The sequence below is a fragment of the Juglans microcarpa x Juglans regia genome, chromosome 6S, assembly GCF_004785595.1.
Source record: "Juglans microcarpa x Juglans regia isolate MS1-56 chromosome 6S, Jm3101_v1.0, whole genome shotgun sequence".
NCBI classification, from domain to species: domain Eukaryota; kingdom Viridiplantae; phylum Streptophyta; class Magnoliopsida; order Fagales; family Juglandaceae; genus Juglans; species Juglans microcarpa x Juglans regia.
Window position 1 is genome coordinate 11,163,249 of NC_054605.1, and position 19,415 is coordinate 11,182,663.

Genomic DNA, 19,415 nt, shown 5'->3' on the forward strand with positions numbered 1-19,415 from the left:
ATGGAAAGGAGTCAAAGGACCATGGAATCAATAGTGACTAATGATCCGCTTTCTCTCAAATCTAATGTGAGTAAGCCATCTACTGGTCCTATGAGTGGTAGGAAAAGATCTATAGCTTGGGATTATTTTACAAAGATTAATACTGAGGATAAGTCGAAACCTAGGGCTGCATGTAACCTTTGTGGGATGACTTATGCTTGTGATGCTAATATACATGGCACAAAATCAATGTTGAGGCACTTAGAAAAAATATGTAAGAAGTCTCCACTTAGGAAAGTGGATAAAAACCAATTTGTATTGGGTTTCCAGTCTGGATCAAGCAGTGGGGGCTTGTATCTATTGCTTTTAGTGTTGAGGCTTGTAGAGAAGCCTTAGTAGAAATGTTGGTTGTTGATGAGCTTCCTTTTAAACATGTGGAAGGGTAGGGGTTTAAGAAATTTATGCTTGTTGTGCAACCTAGATGGAATGAGATTCCATCACGTGTAACGGTTGCAAAATATATTTATAAACTTCATTTGAGAGAGAAAAACAAGCTCAAAAGTACTCTTAAGGGGCAGCGCATTTGTCTAACCACAGATATATGGACATCTGTGTAAAGTTTTAACTACACGTGTCTCACCGCACATTTTATTGATGAAGATTGGAAAATGCACAAAAAAAATAATCAATTTTTGTAAGGTTGAAAACCATAAGGGTGAGACACTAGATAAAAAAAATTGAAGCGTGTTTGGTTGAATGGGGGAGACCCAAAATATTGACAATGACACTCGATAATACAAGTTCAAATAATGAGGCAGTTTCGTATATCAAAAGAAATACAAGGAATAGAAAGAATACGATTTTGAAACATGAGTTTTTGCATATGAGATGTTGTGCTCATATCTTGAACTTGATTGTTCGAGATGGGTTAAAAGAATATGATCAATGAATTGCAAGAATTAGAGGGGCTATAAAGTATGTGAAATCATATCCACAAAAGTTGAACACATTTAAGCAATGTTGTGATAGTGAGGATATCACTTGTAAAAGTAGTGTATGCTTGGATGTAGCAACTCGTTGGAACTCCACTTATATGATATTGGATAGGGCTGAAAAGTTTCAAAAAACATTTCAACAGCTAGAGAATGAAGATTCGGGATATGTTAAGAGCGTTGGGGAGGATGATAGTGAGGATGATGATGGTGTAAGTGAGTTGGGTTGTAATGACCCGATCCTATATTTTTAGAGATAAATTACAGAAATTTTTTTTTAAAACTCAATAAATGAGTTAAAGCCCATATGAGAATTATCAGATGAACTTTTTTAAACCTAGAGTTAAGGCTCCATTATTATTATTTTATTTTGGTAGTTTTTATTTTTATTTTTATTTATTTACTTTATTTTTTACTCCAAGCACGCGTGTGTTAGAGTCCAAACACGATTATTATTCTTATTTCCTCTTCATGATAAAACTCCTAGCTACCGGATTTTATTCTATAAATTTCAAACATACACGAAACCTAATCCACTTCCATGCACGTACGTTTCTTCTTTTTCTTCACTAAGGTTTTCATTGGTCTATAAATATAGAGACTTATTACGTCCAGTCCGAGCCATTATTTCCAGCGTGATCAACGAGCCTCTTCCTCAACGCCGCTGCTAGCCCACACCCCGTAAGTCACGAACGCACAACCTCTACCACCTCCCCTCAGTTCATCCAGCAGACCACCCAAGACCTCCTCCGTGACCCCCACCGAAAGCCACGGCCATAGCCCCATGCTCTGTCCCGCAGCGCTGCTACCCCAGTTCAGCACCTGTCTGCACTAGCGTTCACCCTCCAACACCCCTAGCTTACGTCTTCTCCCTCAGCCAAAGCGTAACCGAGAACCACCAACTTTCCCATACGCAGCAACCGTAGCTCTTCCCTCCACCACCGTCGCCCAGCCGTTGAGAAACCACACCAAAATACTCTGTTTTACTGCACCGAAACAAAGGATATATCCTTGCCCAAACCGAAAGCCACGTTCTGCCATTGTTGGGCCGTGACGCCACCGTCAGCAGCAACAGACGACGTCGGAGATCTAGCCTCCACCACCCAGTGACGCCCAGTGCCACCGCCCGAAGCCCCATTGGTAGGAACCCATGTGTTGTGGCCCATGGCCAAGCCACTAGCCATGCCCATGGCCCATGTCATGGGCTAGCCTAGCCCACTCATGGGCTCATGCATGCCATGAGTCAACTTGGCCCATGCCAACTATGTTATTTTTTATTATTTATTTTTATTTAATTATTTATTTTCCAATGGTCCTATTGGGGGTTTTCAAGTTGTAATCCTTATAAATAAGACCCTTAGTCTTTACATTTACATCTTTTGGCAAACTCTTTAGTGGGTAGACTATTTTGTTCTTGAGATCACCATTCGGTGCTAAGGCACTTGGGCTCTTTGGGGTGCAATACGTGAATCCCCTAAGAGATGATCACACCTTGCAATTCGTGAATAGGTATGGTTCAATCTATCTTGTTCTTGCAACTTGGTGCAATTCGTGAATCCAAGTTGCTGTTCTCTTTGTTTTCAAGTTCATCAATAAAGAGGTTTATTTCATCTATATGCAATACGTGAATCATAGTTGAATTGGCTATCTTTTGTTCACTTTGTTCTTGATTATTTATCACTTGTTCAACGTGTTCTTCATTTGTTATTGGTGTTCATTCATTCCATTGCTCATTTGATCCATTCCATATCACATACTCGACCACCATCTTGTTTGTCATCCTTTCCATACATTGACACACTTTACATAAAGCCTTCCCACCATCCAACTTGCCCTAGCCGAAATACCTAGTCACCATCTCCATCAAACCCTCTAGCCATATTCCCCACTTACCATACTCGACCAACCCTAGTGTTGCCCTACTTTCCATAATAGTTCACATTCCCATAATTGCCATTCATCCCTCATATCCATTGACCTAGCCATCTATCAGGAGTCCCTCTTGAGTCAACTTCCTTAATTTTAGGAAAGTTGATTCATCCCAATCACATTCCTAAAATCTCTCCATCCTCTTACCATATTCAAATTCAAATTCAAATTCAAATTCAAATCCCTTAATTTAAGGAATTGAAAATCCTCTTCAATTCCTTAAATCACTCTTCATACAATCTCTTTAAGTCAACTATTGACTTGTCATCTTAATTCAAATTCAAATTTCCCTCTTCACTCAAAGATTCCTTCCATCTTACAAACTTCTCATATTTACTCCTAAACCAACCAAATCTAGCCAATCTTCCTAAGACCAAGTCAATCCCAATCCGCCCACCAAACCCTAGCCTCACTCTTCCATCTCATTCCTAAACCCTAGCATCATCCTAAACTCCAACCCTAAGCCAGCTCATCCAAATCTCGAAATCCACCCTAGCCACCTCACAAAATCCTAACTACACTTCACTATACCAACCTTAATCTCCATCCAAGTGGCCCAAACATCAAGGGCAACCCCCAAGCCATCCCCATTGAATCAAACAACCCTAATCAACTCTTAGAACACTCTCACTCCATCAACTTGGCGCCACTCTCCAAGAACAAACCCTAACTTCATCTCTTCCATTCAACCCTAGCCTCCATCATCTTGGCACCTCACTCAATAACAAGTCTAGCCACCCACATTGATTTGCCTTAGCCTAAACACTTAGCCTACCCAAGTGCATCATCTTCATCATTCCCTTACTCAAACACCATTCCTTTGGTGAAAGCCAAGCAAGATAGCAAGATCACTCGGTCATCATCTTCACCAAGGTAAGCTAATGGACCTTAGTGTTAGGGACAAGACCGGAGTCCCTAACACCCATGCACGCTGCGTGGTGCGTAAACCTTCTCCCCGTAATCTCTCTCTCTAAGATTCAGTTTCTCTCTCTCTCATAACTCTCTCTCACTCTCAGTTGCATAGCCGCCACTCGTCGGAGTTGACGCCGTGCCCAGCCACTAGACCCACCGTCGCAACTGCTTCTTCCTCTCTCGGTAAGCCCCTGCCCGAATGCATGCAACTCGCGTAAAACCCAACCCGAATATGCATGAAACCCGTAGGATCATTTTTAAATGGGTTAGTTAAATTACAAAAATGCCCTTTGTATTGTTTTTCCAAAAATACCCATGCCTAATTAGGATTAAAAGATGAGAATATTTTAGTGCTAGGAAGAATCTAGGTTTAGGAATTATAGACTATTTTAGTATTTTAGGTTTTAAATAAAATCACATGTTTAATTAGAAATTTATGCAAATTACATGTATATTTTATAGGCGACCGATTACGTGCCGAAAATAGTAGATTAGCACTACAAGGTAAGTAGCATGATCATACCCACGTATGTACGTAAACGGCATGTCTTTTGTAAAAATATTTTGCATGTATGCCCATCTTTGGAAGCTCCTCTTTACGTACCCCATCATGATATATTTATGAAAATCTATGATTTTATATGAAGATTTATGTATTAAATTATTTATTACAATCCATGATTTTATGTAAAAGTTTATGAATATTGATGATCTCACGTGATAATTTATGCATTAAAATAATTATGGGAAGTCATACATGATTTTATGTGTGAGATTATTCATAAAATTATTTATAAAATGCATGATTTTACGTAAGAGTTATTTCAAAAAATTATTTATGAAATGTATGATTTTATATGAGAGTTATGCATAAAATTATTTTATGTGAGAGTTATGCATAAAATTTTTTCTGAAAGTTATGAATTTATGTGAGGGAACATGTATCACGATATTTATGAAAGAATGCGATTTCATTTGAAATCTATGACACGATATGACAAGTATGTATGTGATTTCTTTTGAAATCTATGAGATAACAAGTATGCAAGTATGATTTTGATAAAATATGTAACGGCCTATGTTATGATATGAAGACGGTACCTATGTTATGGGCATATTGCATTGCCAGGTCGTGCATGCTGGTAGTACACCCAGTATGTCTTCCTTATGTATGGATTCCATAACCCGCAGCCACGGGTGGAATCAGAATCTACTTAGATTTGCTAACCCTAACTCACGGGGGTCAACAGTGGGTAACGGCCTATGATAAATGAAAAGATAAGTCCATATTCATATTCATGTTAATTACATATGTATTTGTGAGAATGCACGTTTTTCAAAAAATCTTATGTTTATTATGTTTACTGTATGATGTGTTGCTTATTGAGTATTCGACTCATTTTAGTTGTTTTTATGTTTTTAAACTACCCCAGGTGAGGACATTTATGAGGATGAGACTGCAGAATAGGACTTGACCCCGGGAGGTGAGGCAGAGGCCTAGACAGATTATGCTATGATTATTTCTATGGTTTATAGTTTAAATAAATTATTTTGATAAGCACATGAGACTTCCCTATTTTTTTTTAAATAAGTGCTTCCGCAGACTTTATTTTGGATTTTTAGTATTTATTGAAATTTGTTATTTATGAAAATCTTTCGCATTTGGCGCTTTGTTAAAAAAAGAAAAGCTTTTAAGTTTAAGTTAGTAGTAGCACACTGTCTTCCCGAAAAATCTAAAATGTCTTTTTGGGAAGTGGGGTGTTACAATTGGGTAAATGAGGGGCATCTAAGTTAGGGCCTCCAACCATGGATGATTGGGATAATAGTAGGTTGTTTGTAAAATTTTTAAATTTTTTACGATGCAACCTTGTATTTCTCGAGGACCAATTATGTCACTTGCAACAATTTTGTATTTGAGCTAGCGAAAATTCAAGCTGCAATTAATTTAGACTGTGTGGAAGAGTCTCATAATTTGAGGACAATGACATTTAGTATGAAGTCTAAATGTGAGAAGTATTGGGGAAATCTTGAAAAAATGAATCTTTTGTTGTATGTTGGGTTGATTCTTGATCCTTGATATAAAATGCGTTGTCTAACATTTATTTTTGAAGGAATATATGAGGATAATAGTTCAAAAATTCTTATGTTGGTGGATCGAGCTCAAGATGCCTTGACTCGTTTATATGATAGTTTTTGTGAAAATGATGGAAGTGATGTTGGGGCACAAGATCAAACTATGAGCCAATCAAGCGAGGGAGGGGCTAGTAGTACAAGTTCAACTGCTGGGGTAGGTCAAGGTGATTTCAGATCATTTATCCGTGCACAAATTAAGAAGCGTTGAGAGTCGGAGAACTCTTTGGAGAGTAAATCTGAATTGAAGAGATATTTATGTGAAAAATGTGAAGAAGATTATGTGAAATTCGACTTGTTGACTTGGTGGAAGTCAACTTCATTAGATACCATGTGCTTTCAAGTGTTGCACGGGATGTTCTTGTAATTCAGATATCTATAGTGACCTCTGAGTCGGCTTTTATCACAGCAAGTCGAGTACTTGATCCTTTCCGCAGTAGCCTATCTCCACTTATGGTAGAAGCCCTTATTTGTACACAAAATTGGCTATGTTCTTCTGCCCCGATTAACATTCGCACTTTAATGGATGATGTTGAGGAGTTTGAAAAAATTGATACAAGTATGTAGCATCATTCACATTTTCTTTAACTATCTCTAAAGTGTAAATCATATTAATAATTTGTTTTAATTCTTATGCTTATTTTTTTCCCTTTTGTGTAGAGCTCATGGAAGACCTAGGGAGTTCTTCAAGACCTACTTTTTTTGCTGGAGATAATTAAATTTAAGGTAGATCAACTTGTATAACATCTTTTCTTATGGTTTTTTTTTTAATGTAATTACTAATTTTTTATTGAAATTAATTGCATGATTTATTTTCATTTAATTACAAGGATTGTTGAAGGGACTATTGGAGTTGGTGGCTTGGTGCATAGCTATTAGTTCTAGTTGAAGTTTTTTGTTGGATGTTCTAAGTTATTGTAATTTGGACTTCTAATTCGGACAGTTGGACTTGTAATTTTTTGGACTTCAAAGACTTGTAATTTAGACTTTTGGACTTGTAATTTTTTAGATTTTTGGACTTCTAATTTAGACTTTTGAAATTATTTTATTCTATAGGCTTTTAGGCTTATTGATATTCATTCTTGAGTTTCTAGTGAGTTTTTTAATTTATAAGAGGAAATGAAGATCCATTTCCCTCTAGTTTTCTTGTGACTACTCTAAAAAATGTGTAAGTTATTTCCTTTAACAGACTTGAAGTGCTTTGTTTAATGTATAATGTGTAAATTCTGTAAGTTGTATCCATTAGTCATAGCAGATTTTTCTTCTTATTGCAAATTTTTTTTTTTTCAGTTTTTGTAGTAGTTATATTTATAAGCTTGTAGCAGATTTTTTATAGTAAAACAGTTTTTTGGAAAGCAGTTTTAGTAAAATAGATTTTAGTTAATCAGAATTTTTTGTAGTAAACCAGATTTTTTATTTAAGTAGTTTTTAGTAAAGCATATTTTTTTTAGTAAAACAGTTTTTTAATAAAAGTATAAAACAGATTTTTTTAAATCAGTTTTTTTTTCAATAAATAAGTTTTTAATGACAAACTGTCAAACTTACATTTTAAAAAAACCAGAAAATCGGACAGGAAACCTGTAAAACCGGAAGTACCAGTTTAGGAGGGTAACCGGTGCATAATCAGTTTTAGAAAATGCAAAACCAGTACATATCGGTTGGTCTTAGATTTTGTCTAAAACCGGACCGGACCAGACCGGTTACACTCCTACTTGTCACGTTTCAACCACCACCAAACAACCACTAGTCCACCACAATCACAACCAACCCTAACCAATTTCACAAAGTCCACAACTAATTTACATTGTAATAATATATCAAAATAAAACAAAAAGCTACAATTTACAATAAATAATTATTAGCACCATCTGCCTCCAATTCCAAGCGTCCTGCATTGTTTTAGAAATTGAAAAAAGTTAGACATTACATTACTTAACCAAATTAAATATACTAAGAGTAAAGTACCTCACATGAAAGTTAATGATATACCGGACAGTCCAGACTCCATCAAATGGTGCATCTATCTCAAACATCTGTAATTATTTTGGAGTTCACAGCTAGGTCTATAAAAACATAAAAATTATAGACATTGGAAACACATCATTTTACAAAATCTAGACATTGGAAACGCATTAAGATCATTTTACAGAATCTAACCAAATCACTTTTTTCAAAACAATCTATTGGGATTCTTCTTTTATTAACAAAAAAATTGTTTTGAAAAGAAAGAAATGTGTCTTAAACCATATGTGTGTGGTTTTAAAAAGAAAAAAAATACTAAAACTCACAGATTTTAAAAAAATACTAATCACACATATTCATTGTGGAAAAACAAAACTTGTTTCTCTCTATTTTCTTCTTCAGAAAATCGTCTCTCTTGTCTCTTTCAAAGTCCGGCCCCTCACAAATACAACATTTCGTTTATATAGTGAGGCATCAGAAAACTTAATCTGCGTAAATTCGCTCGAGCAGAGTGTCAAGCGCACATCGAGTAAACAATCTGTCTAAAGTTCACTCGGGTCAAGGTTGAACAATAGTCAAGCCAAGTCTCTGGAATGGCGTTTTCAACAGGAAATAAAGCCACTATTTCAAAAAATCTCCACCTAAGCTGAAAATCGAAATCCCCTAATTCAAAGGTTGAAAACCGAAATCCCCCAATTCAAAGGCTAAAAATCGAAATTCCACAATACTAATACAAAATCGGGCAGCTCTCAAACAACAAAATGAACTCAATAATAATGAAATCCCCCAATTCAAAACCCCAATTCCGAGAAAAATCCTAAAAATTGAAATTTCACAATAGAGCAACAAAATTAGGTAGCCCTCAAACAATAAAATAAACTGGATAATTAAATTAAATTAAATTTACAGTGAAGTCAAGACAACAATGATAAAAAAAGTCTCCAAAATTTTGGAACTGTAAATCAAAAAATCCACAAATTAAACAATAAAAACAAATGAAATTGGGAAGCCAAAATATACTTATGTTGTCGCGACGACTGACGGGAAGTAGCCTATAGTGGGACTAGGCTCGCAACATCGTCACCGTAACAACAAGAAGGTGCGGCACGGCTGACAGGCAGAGAGAAATAGAGAGGAGAGAAAAGTTTCGCAAAAGAGTGAGGGGGGAAACGGGGGTCTTGTGTTTTGGACCCCCGATGTGCACAATACGAAATGGAACGACATCGTTTAGTTAACTGGGCTCGTTTGTTTTTAGAGATGAGATGAGATAGATGAGATTAAAGTTAAAAAGTTGAATAAAATATTGTTAGAATATATTTTTTAATATTATTTTTATTTTAGAATTTGAAAAAGTTGAATTGTTTATTTTATTTTATGTAGGAATTTGAAAAAGTTGTAATGATGAAGTGATATAAGATAAGATGAGATGAGATGTTTCTTGAAAACAAACGAGGCCTTAGTTTCGTTTTACATCTGATTTTTTTAAAAAAAAAAAAATAGGTCAGAGTGGCCGACATTAAATTTCGGAGTCACTTCAACTCCAACTCTGAATTGCTACTACTCCGACTCCATCGAAGTCAGAGGCGGAGCGGACATCAACCGGAGTCGGAGCCACCGAAGGTTTTGCATAGCCCTACTTTGGAGTGATATTCATACACGACCTACTCCTTGGATTAAAGTTCAGTTTTTTTATTTTTATTTACTCTTCTCCTATTTTTTTTATTTAATTTATGAATTAAAGAAATAAAAGAAATAGGATGGTGCAGTAAAATATTACTGCACACTAATCCAAAATTCAGACTATGCAGATAGCATGAATTTATCGGAACCTCTTTCATAGTTTTAAACTATTTCATTCCAACATTATTCACAATTTTATATTATTAATAAAGAATCCGAACCTTAAACACGCCTGTATTACAATATTTTCTCCTACATTAATTTCTTTTTTGGACAACTTTACAGCATTTTTTTAGTTCTTAATTGTTTTTACTTAATAGATAATAATATAAAAGAATTCGCTACTTACAAATTAGTGTTTAAATACGTCAGTCTTTTGATATTTTCTCCGACATTAATTTCTTATTTGGACAAGTTTTTAGCTTACATTTTCTAGCTCTTGATTGTTTTTACTTAATAGATAATAATATAAAAAAAATCCCTATTTACAAATTAGTGTATAAATACGTCAGTCTTATGATATTTCCTCTGACATTAATTTCAGTGACATATTATAATTTGGATTTGGATCTTTAAATTTAAATTCCTTATTTAGATCATAAATTAGAATTTGAGTTTGCAGCAAAATCAAACAAGTTTTTAAATTTTTTCAAAATATTGGAACGAAACAAGAAAATGTTTATTAAAATTAGGGCTGAGCAAAAATCTGACAATTCGACTCCGCTCCGGGTCCGCTCCGACTCCAACAAGCCGGAGTCGGAGTCGGATTTTTTTCTCTATTGGAAATTGGAGTCGGAGTCATTGACAAACCAACCCCGGCTCTGCTCCGATCCACCTCCGACACTCCGCCTCCGACTTGGCCCTTCGACTCCACCTCCGCCTCCGATTTTATACATATTTTATAAAAAGATATGTGTTTTTCTATATATTAATCATTTAAATTTTATACAACTATATCTTATATAGTTAGTTAAACTCAATAATATACTAGTTAAATAATATATTTATACTATAATATATAGACTAAATTGACTAATAAATAATAATAGTTTAGTATATAACTATATATACTAATGGATAAACACTAATTTATAAATTTATAATAACATATAATACTAATGTATAATAACTTAAGTATTATTCATATAAATTTTATATAACAATATCTTGTATTAATTATATTTTTTGACTTAATAAATTCTCAACATATTCCTTTTGATAAATATATTAGTAATACTAATATACATTAGTATATTAATTAGATTTATGGTCTAATACTAATACTATTAGTAATCCACTTTAAGTCTATATATAAATTACTATATATATCACTATAGTATTAATTACTAATATTATATTACTATATGATACTATTAACTATAGTGACATACTAGTATTAGTATACTAATACTATCAGTGATATAGTTCGTATAGTGATTTATACTAATAATATTATATAGTTATACTAAATTAAAATCACTATAGCAAATACTAATATATAGTTATGCTAATCACTATAACTGATACTAATACTAATACTAATATAGACTATAGTTATAACTTATAGTATTATACCTATACTAAATCACTATAACTTATACTAATATATTATATAGTTATACTAAATCACTATAACCTATAATAATATAGTTATACTAAATCACTATAACTAATACTAATATTTATACTAATACTAATATAGACTATAATTATAACTTATAGTATTATACCTATACTAAATCACTATAACTTATACTAATATAGTTATGCTAAATCACTATAACTAATACTAATGTAGTTATACTAATCACTATAACTATATATGGTATTAATATCACTATTAGTATAATATATAGTATTAATAATAACTAATATTAATATAACTATTAGTATAACTAATACTAACACTAATATACTAATACTATTAGTGTATTACTAATATTTATATATATAAGAGATTAGAGATTTAATATATACCTATATATAATATTAAATCACTAACATACTAATAGTATGATACTATAGTATTAGTAATTATACTATAAGATATAATAATAGACTAATAGTATATTATAGTAATACTATATTATATATAAAATAGTAATACTATTTTTTGAATCTTCATATATATATATATAATATATAAAATTAAAAATAGATTCACATTAATTATAATAGTATACTATACGGTGCCTTTGTTTTTAATCTTCATTTCGTATACAGTGCCTTTGTTTATTATAGTAACTATAGTATACTATAGTAACTATATGGTGCCTTTTGTTTTTAATCTTCATTTCGTATACGGTGCCTTTGTTTATTGTAGTGATTAATTGGATATGGATATGGAATTATGGATGATGAGAGTACATGTAAAAATAGGACTTTCTTTTTATTTTTTATTTTTGAATGCATGTTAGTATGTTACTTGTTTTATTCAGTTGTATTTTTTTTGTTATAATCAAAAGTTTAATAAGTTTAGATTGTAATTTTCAGAAGATGATACAAGGAACCCCTACGATTGGAGTACCAACTTGTGGAGGAAAAACTCTCTCCCTTCTCTCTAAAACTCTCTTCACAGATCCGGCTAGAGGGGTGGGAGCTTCGGCTCCCTTCCCCTCCCTCCCTCCTTCCTCCTCCTCCTTCTTCCTCCCTCCCTTCTCTTCTGTGTAGTGTTTTGTTTTTGTGTATTTTCAGGCGAAATAAGGGAGAATCGCAGATCTGGGTCTTCCCGTTGCCCACAGGCCAGCACATGCCTCGCCATGGTGTTGCCCAGCCGCCGATCTTCAAGACAACCGAATGCGGCACCAAACGGAGCGGCGAGTAGCCCGCACGCGCCTGTTGAAGTTCCGGCGTCGTTCGGCACGTGGCTTTCACGCACCACTGGGGAGCTCTCTGCCAATGTCACGCGCGGCGTTTCTGGAGTCTGTGAGTCCGGGATCTCCAAGGTCGATTGTCGGGTCTCTTCCCAGAGTAGCGCGTGTACTGCACGCGCCACATCAGCCTCTGTGCACTGTTTTTCTATTTTTGTGCAGTGTTTTTCTTTTGTGTAATGTTGTTTCTAGATAAATAAAAATCCAAAAAAAGTAGTGCCTTCGAACTTTGGTCTGAATGGAGTAGTAGTCCCCCTCCTCGTTGACAGGGTTTGGTGGGGTTTGGTGTACCCTACCCTGCTTAGTCGGGATATGGGACTTTGTAACCTCTGTCGTGGACAGAGGTGGTATTTTCTCTAAGATCTAGGCCTTTAGAGATTTACCGTCTGGACTAGACCATGTCAGTCACGAAAGTATACTGGGAAGCTACTATCGATTGTAATTGGCTTGTTTTTCAAGTCAACTTTGTAAATCCTCTCTTAATGAAGGGTTATATTTGTTTTATCAAAAAAAAAAAGATTGTAATTTTGAGAAATTTGAAATTTGAAAGCCCACAATTTTTTTAAAAAAAGTAGGTCAAATAAGAAGTTAAAAAAGACAAAAAAAAAAAAGTCTAAAAATCCAACTCCGCTCCGACAAGTCGGAGTCGGAGGCGAAGCGGATTCTGTACATCTCAGAGTCAGAGTCGAAGGTCGGATTCGACTTTCGACAAAGTCGGAGTCGGAGTCGGAGTCGGAGGTTGGGCCCTCCGACTCCGAAGTGGTCGGTACTCAGCCATAATTAAATCATGTTCTCTCACCTACATTGGTGTGTGATCTCCACGAGCCTTCACAACCACTGACGGCTGTCCACCGGCGTATCAGACCATCTACCGGATACTATTTTGTTACTGCTTATCCTAACTAAAGATCATGAGAAAAAAAGAAATGGGTATTTCTTTCAACAAAACTAGACTAGCAAAGTGCAGCACAACACCAATTGCATCTTTTTAGTTGTAGTCTGTTTTTTGAATTGCAAAAAAGCCGATTCAAGCAGCTTCCTCTAATGGGAAATGGGCAGGAGCCATTAGCTTCAGATCCAGGTTTTTTTTTATTTTTTATTTTTTTATTTTTAGCTGTTTTGAGATGATTGTTGGGGCATTCCACCCTTTAGACTCTTATATCTTGTACTTGTTTAACATGTGTGTGTGTGTGAAGCTTGAAAAAAAAAAAAAAAAAAAAGGGTTCTAACTAGTTACCCCAAAATGAGAAATTGCAATAACTTTATGCATCGACTGAATATGATAGAAGTGAGGCCATTCTTTGCTACCAAGTGCAAAGTATGCAGGTTTCGAAAATAAGAATCACCACATATGCAAAACTTTTTGGACCCTTTTTCAAATAAAAAATTCTGTGACCCTTTTCAAATTCACCCCCTGCAGAACTTGCTGGACTCTTAGTTCCAGCCAATGCTGACACAAAAATCGCTCGATCTTAATAAAATCTCCCTCTGCAAACTGCTTTGGCAAGATCAACGCTGGTTAAAAGGATTTTTATTAATTCAATGCTGTTAGGCCTTCTTACATGTCATCTTCCACTTCATCCATGGAGAAATATTGCACAGCAAATGCTACAAAGAAAAGAACGAATTGTGTAATTGAATGCAGATTCTTATACCCAACAAGCCACGAGAGGGGCGTGTAAACATTTCTATTTTGATAAGCGATTTCAGCCTCTAAAGCTAGCCGGCACTGTCCTTTCTGTAAAATATTCCTTCCTGACAGTCTCCACAGAGCAAAACCTCACCTTCAAAAAGAAAATTGAAATATCATCACAATACATAAACAGGCATAAGTACAGAGGCGGAAAAAAAATTGACGAGGTTCTAAACCCACAGCCCTGATGGTAGTCTTTCAAGAATTAAATCAAAGTTGGTGAAGGTAGTATCAGACTGTATAATGCAGCATGGGATTAACTTAGATGAAGAAAATATGCCTAACTGCCCTTGGGAAAAACAAATGCACTAGTAGCATGATTATTCCATACCAGAGAAGCATATGATTTCAACAATGGCCTGGCAAGCTGCCAAATTGGCTTAAACACAAATGGTGCTTCCACAAAGAGGACTTGTCCCAACCGCTTTGGATAATAATAGTAAAATACATCAAACTGTCAACAAAAAGAAGGGGAGTAAATCAACCGAGAATGTTCATAATACTACTTTCAAGTAATTATGCTACTACACACACACATATTTCAGATATATAAATATTCTATTTCTGTAGTGTATTGACAAAATTAATAGAGGGTGAGGTGATTTCAGGTTTGAAAGCAATACAAAAAATGGATGTAATGGTTTACTTTTGACTTGGACATTGAAATTGATCAAACATCTATTTGCCACCAACAGTAACAGCATCGAACAGTGCCGGTGGGCATGAGTACTACGACTATTACAGAACATTGAGAGCAACCACCAAACTAAGAACTTTGGAAGAACTAAATAGAGACACCATCTCTGCTCTTCTTCATAAATGGCATTTAGAATCAATATAAAATAACTCATCGGCTGAAATTGATACTTTTCTATTTTCACATGTTTGACTCTGGAGTTTAGTTCATTTGATGACATAATGCCAGCAACAGAGGCAAGAGAAACAACACATGTATTTAAGCTCAAATCAACCCTCTAGAACATAATCAGCAGTTGGTGTGTAAAAGTTACCATAAACGTTAAAAACTTAAGATCTGCATTATCTGTACCAAAGCCCCGTAGATCAAATATTCCAAGTATGTCTTCTTTTCCAGTCGGCAGCTTATGCAATGCCTTCTCAATCATAAACACACACAGTTTCTCATCCTCTGCAGGATCCTGCATCTATAAGCAAATTGTTTTATGCTTTCGGTTAGAAACTAAAATTTATGCCTTAAAACCAAATCGATGGTCGAAAACTTTTTATTATAGGAGTTTATAATTCAAGCTATATTTCTTCAGACTTCAGAATACCATATATGAAGAGAAAACTAGCGAATTATTCACCACACAGTAACATTTATGGTCATCCTAAGTCTTGTTTCAATAGTCACCATAATTTGCAATAAATTGAAGATAATTTACAGGAAAGAGGTTTAAGTGGCATTATCTAAATTATGAACGGGGGAGACACCTCTATGGAAGATACATATTATTAAAGTATCCATCCCAGAGGTCAATTGTATTGTTAATGACTTCTGTTCTTGTAGCAAATCAAATATAGAATGCTTATGGAATCATATATACAGACACTCCAATAGAATTGCAAAATATTGGCCTCTTTTTGAGTTCATAGAAAGTCTACCTCATCAGACCTCAATAAAATTCACAAGAACTTGGATTGTGGCAAACGACTGAATTCAATTTCTTAATATAAAAACAAATTCAGCAGTTTTTCTTATAAAACCCAATATTTGCAATAAAAGGAGTGATACTTAAGTTTTAAACTTACCGCGGGAAAATGCTTGGAAGCCTCCACTATGAGCACAGGTCTGTCATTGACATCGAGAAAATCATGCACATAGGCCTTTCCTGTTTGAGCCACATTTGTCACCGACTCTTCAGACAGTTCCGACACCTTGAATTCTTGACGCCATTTCTTAAACGGGTAGAAAGGAAAGATGAAAAGGTCATAAATTTAATATGGTTTTTCATTCTTTGAATCAAACAAATCCTCCAATGAAAATCCACATCTTTATAACGAACTATTCATTTTTCCTTGAGCAACAACTGAGGATGTTTTTCAATGGCTTTTAAGAGGTGAAAAAATTATAGATAGAGCTCGAAAAACCAAAGAAATTAAAACCTATTTTTTGTTTTTAAAGAAACTGTCTCCTTGAATGCCTATGCAATTATTTCAATCTCCATTTGCAAACGTCTATGCCCACAAACATATATTTATACATTTTAAAATTAAGAATTTGGCAAGAATGTTAAGGATACAATGGCTTTAGTCAATTTTGCAACAGCATCTTCAACAGAAAACTTCCGGTCCTTCAGAAACCATAGGATCATATCTTCATCATCTCTTCCATTGTTGCCGACGGGAAGACTGTGGAATTCTTTTTGAAGCTTCTCTTTAACCTCCAAAACTAGCTGCATATTTAGATGCCATAGCCTATGATAAAAATTCAACTTCATTTACAAAGTGCAGAAACAGTCAAACACGATGCAATATCAGCAAAAGGCCATAACAATAATCCCAGTTAACCAGTTTTGGGTCAGCATGAACGCCCACTAAAAAATCTGTGCTTTTGGTATTGCTTATATATTATATATGCGCGTTTACATTTCTGAGCTATGGCTGATATTTTGAACCTCATATGAACCAAGCCAAACGGTTGTGTTCTTAATTCTTATTATTACAATCCTCCATTTTAAGTTCAAATAAGTTTAGCTGAAAGCCTGAATGATTGTTATTACTACCCTTCAGATTTAAGCTCTTACTTCACTTTTGGGACATTTTTTCAGCAACTAAAACCCTTTTATCCATTTTGTTGCTGCAAAAGCTTTAAAACAAAACAAAACAAAACCGAAAGAGAGAAAAAAAGCTTTAATCTTTGTATGTTTATTACATTTTCGTTTCTGGCAACTAAAAAAATTCAAAATTCAGGATTTAGAATTCGAACATAATTTTTATTCCTACGTCTTTCTCTGCCAGCAAATGAGTCAATTGGGAACGTTATATAAAGAGATATACAGCAAAATGGAAATCCTTGGCTAAATGCATTCATAATTAAAATAACTGAACAAGCATTGCATAGATAATATGCCCAGTAAAAGATGGCCATAGAAAGCATTCAAAAAGAGGATTCAGGAGCAGAAACCTTGCGTGACTCTTTCGGGTCCAGCATACAGTTCTGAACACACAGCTTGCTAGTTCGAGTGGCTTTCATGGAAAATTTAAGCGGAGGGACAAGCGGGTGACGAAGATTTTGACATAGACGAAGCGCCATTGATTTTTTCTTTTTCTATGCCCTTTTTGATTGCTCTTCTTGATAACTGAAATTTTACTGCTTTTCGTGCCACAGCCAGTTCGGTTGCTGATAACTGATAACGATGTGTGACGCCGTTTTGATTTTTTTGCTTTGTTTGTTTTTTCCTTTTTTTGTTTGAATTTTAGTAAGAGGAGAAGAAATTGTCTCATACCAAAATTGGTGCGGTGAGGTTCGTTTTAATAGTTACATGAGATAAGAAATATTGAATAATAATATAATTTATAAATAATAGAGTAGTCAAATAATTTGAGTTAAAGTTTTTATTGAAATTTGATAAATAAGAGATAAAAAGTTGAATAAAAATATTATAAAATTAAAATATTGTTAGAATATAATTTTTAATATTATTTTTATTTTAAAATTTAAAAAAGTTAAATTGTTTTTGTGTTTGGAAAATACTATATCCATTGAGGATGCATCTCGAGAAAAGCTATCGATTCCCATTTTATTTTTATTTTTATTTTACTTAATTGTTAAAGAAGTGTTTTAAATGAGTTTGTGATTTTTTTTAATGTTTAAAGGTATTTAAAAAATGCTTGAAAAAAACACAAAATAAGAAAGTGTATTTTGCACTTTTGGTAAGAATCCTCGGGAGCCACTCAGTAGTCCTAGTAGGATCATTTGTGTTTTATATAAAAATTTGAAAAAATTATAATAATTAGATAAAAATGTATTAAAGATAAATTGTAAAATGTTTGTATTTTAGTAGTGTTTGAATGTTGAGATAAGATGAGATAAAACCAATTGCATATCCAAACGGGGCTGTAGGATATCTTAATATATATGAAATGATTTGAGTTAAAGATGTTTGATTTGTTTTTAGAAAATGAGAGATGAATTTTTTTAATAAAAATATTATAATTTTTTAATAATATTTTTATTTTGAAATTGGAAAAAGTAATTTTGTGTTTTGTTTGAGAGTTTAAAAACATTATAATAATCAAATTGTTGAAGATGTGTTTCACAGCTTCTCACCCGTGATCACCTGCAACCAAAGAGTAAAGGAGTTTGAGGGTTCGACGAGACACCTCCGATGCCTAAGTTAGCTAATAATAATATGGTTTCTTCACCCAAAAATTCAAATCTTACCATAATCGTACCTGAACCTTATAAATAAAGCTTTGTGACTTTTTCGAATAATATACAATAATTGTCTCGCATGTTAGTTGAAATTTAAGTCTTAGGGATATTAGGATTCATCTTTATCTCCAAATGAACCAATCACCCTTTCATCTTGAAATACCCGGGCAATTATTGGTTTGGCTCTATTCAGATGAGACTCGCATGGGATTATGCCTTATATTCACTAGCTTACTAGACCATGTCATGGCCCAAGCCCACAATAATGCCCAGCAGACTCTTGGGAGAGGATTAAACCCCTTTCATAAATAGTGATTAGATAAAATAAAAGAAAAATTTGATATTAAAAAATATTTTGTATTTGAGTGATATTTAGAAAGAAAATATTTTATAATAATTGAGGATAGCCAAGCAAGCCCTTAGACTGCTTGGGAAAAAGGCCAAAAATAATAGAATACATTTGGATTCTTATCTAAAGTTGGATTCCATCTTGCTAATTCTATTCTCGTAAAGACCAAAATTGGCAATAGGAGACTGTATATTTTGTTGGAATAAAATGATTGGGTAGAAGGGAATTTATCCCAAGTCCGATTAAGTATAAAACTCCATATATAGCACTCGCATAACACAATTAACGTAACATCATTGATATGATTGTCATGTTAACAATAAAAAAAATAAAAAAAAAATGGTTTAACTATGTCCAACGTCAATATTACACATATTTTCTTTGTTAATCAATTAACCATAAAAATTCATAAAAAATGCTTAAGTCATTTACATTCTAGAAAAATTTTGAGTAGTTTACCGTTGTAGTTAAAGTCGCTCTTGAAAGAGAGAATATATATATATATATATATATATATATATAT

The 19,415-nt window shown here is 34.0% G+C and overlaps 1 protein-coding gene across 4 annotated transcripts; it reads right to left on the reverse strand.

The window, feature by feature from the left end:
* Positions 1–13,970: 13,970 nt before the first annotated feature.
* Positions 13,971–17,530, reverse strand: LOC121237690 (CRAL-TRIO domain-containing protein C3H8.02). Of its 4 annotated transcripts, none has more exons than XM_041134533.1 (6): positions 17,293–17,529; positions 16,409–16,561; positions 15,918–16,064; positions 15,158–15,310; positions 14,479–14,601; positions 13,971–14,238 (listed from the first exon to the last, which is right to left on the reverse strand). In XM_041134533.1, exons 1-6 carry the CDS (start codon positions 17,419–17,421, stop codon positions 14,161–14,163), a joined length of 783 nt encoding a protein of 260 aa, XP_040990467.1. In that variant the 5' UTR covers positions 17,422–17,529; the 3' UTR covers positions 13,971–14,160. The 4 variants fall into 4 exon arrangements, with proteins under 4 accessions (XP_040990467.1, XP_040990468.1, XP_040990469.1 ...); XM_041134534.1 differs by having other exon boundaries at positions 16,409–16,583; positions 17,293–17,429; XM_041134535.1 differs by lacking the exon at positions 15,158–15,310 and having other exon boundaries at positions 17,293–17,530.
* Positions 17,531–19,415: the final 1,885 nt, after the last annotated feature.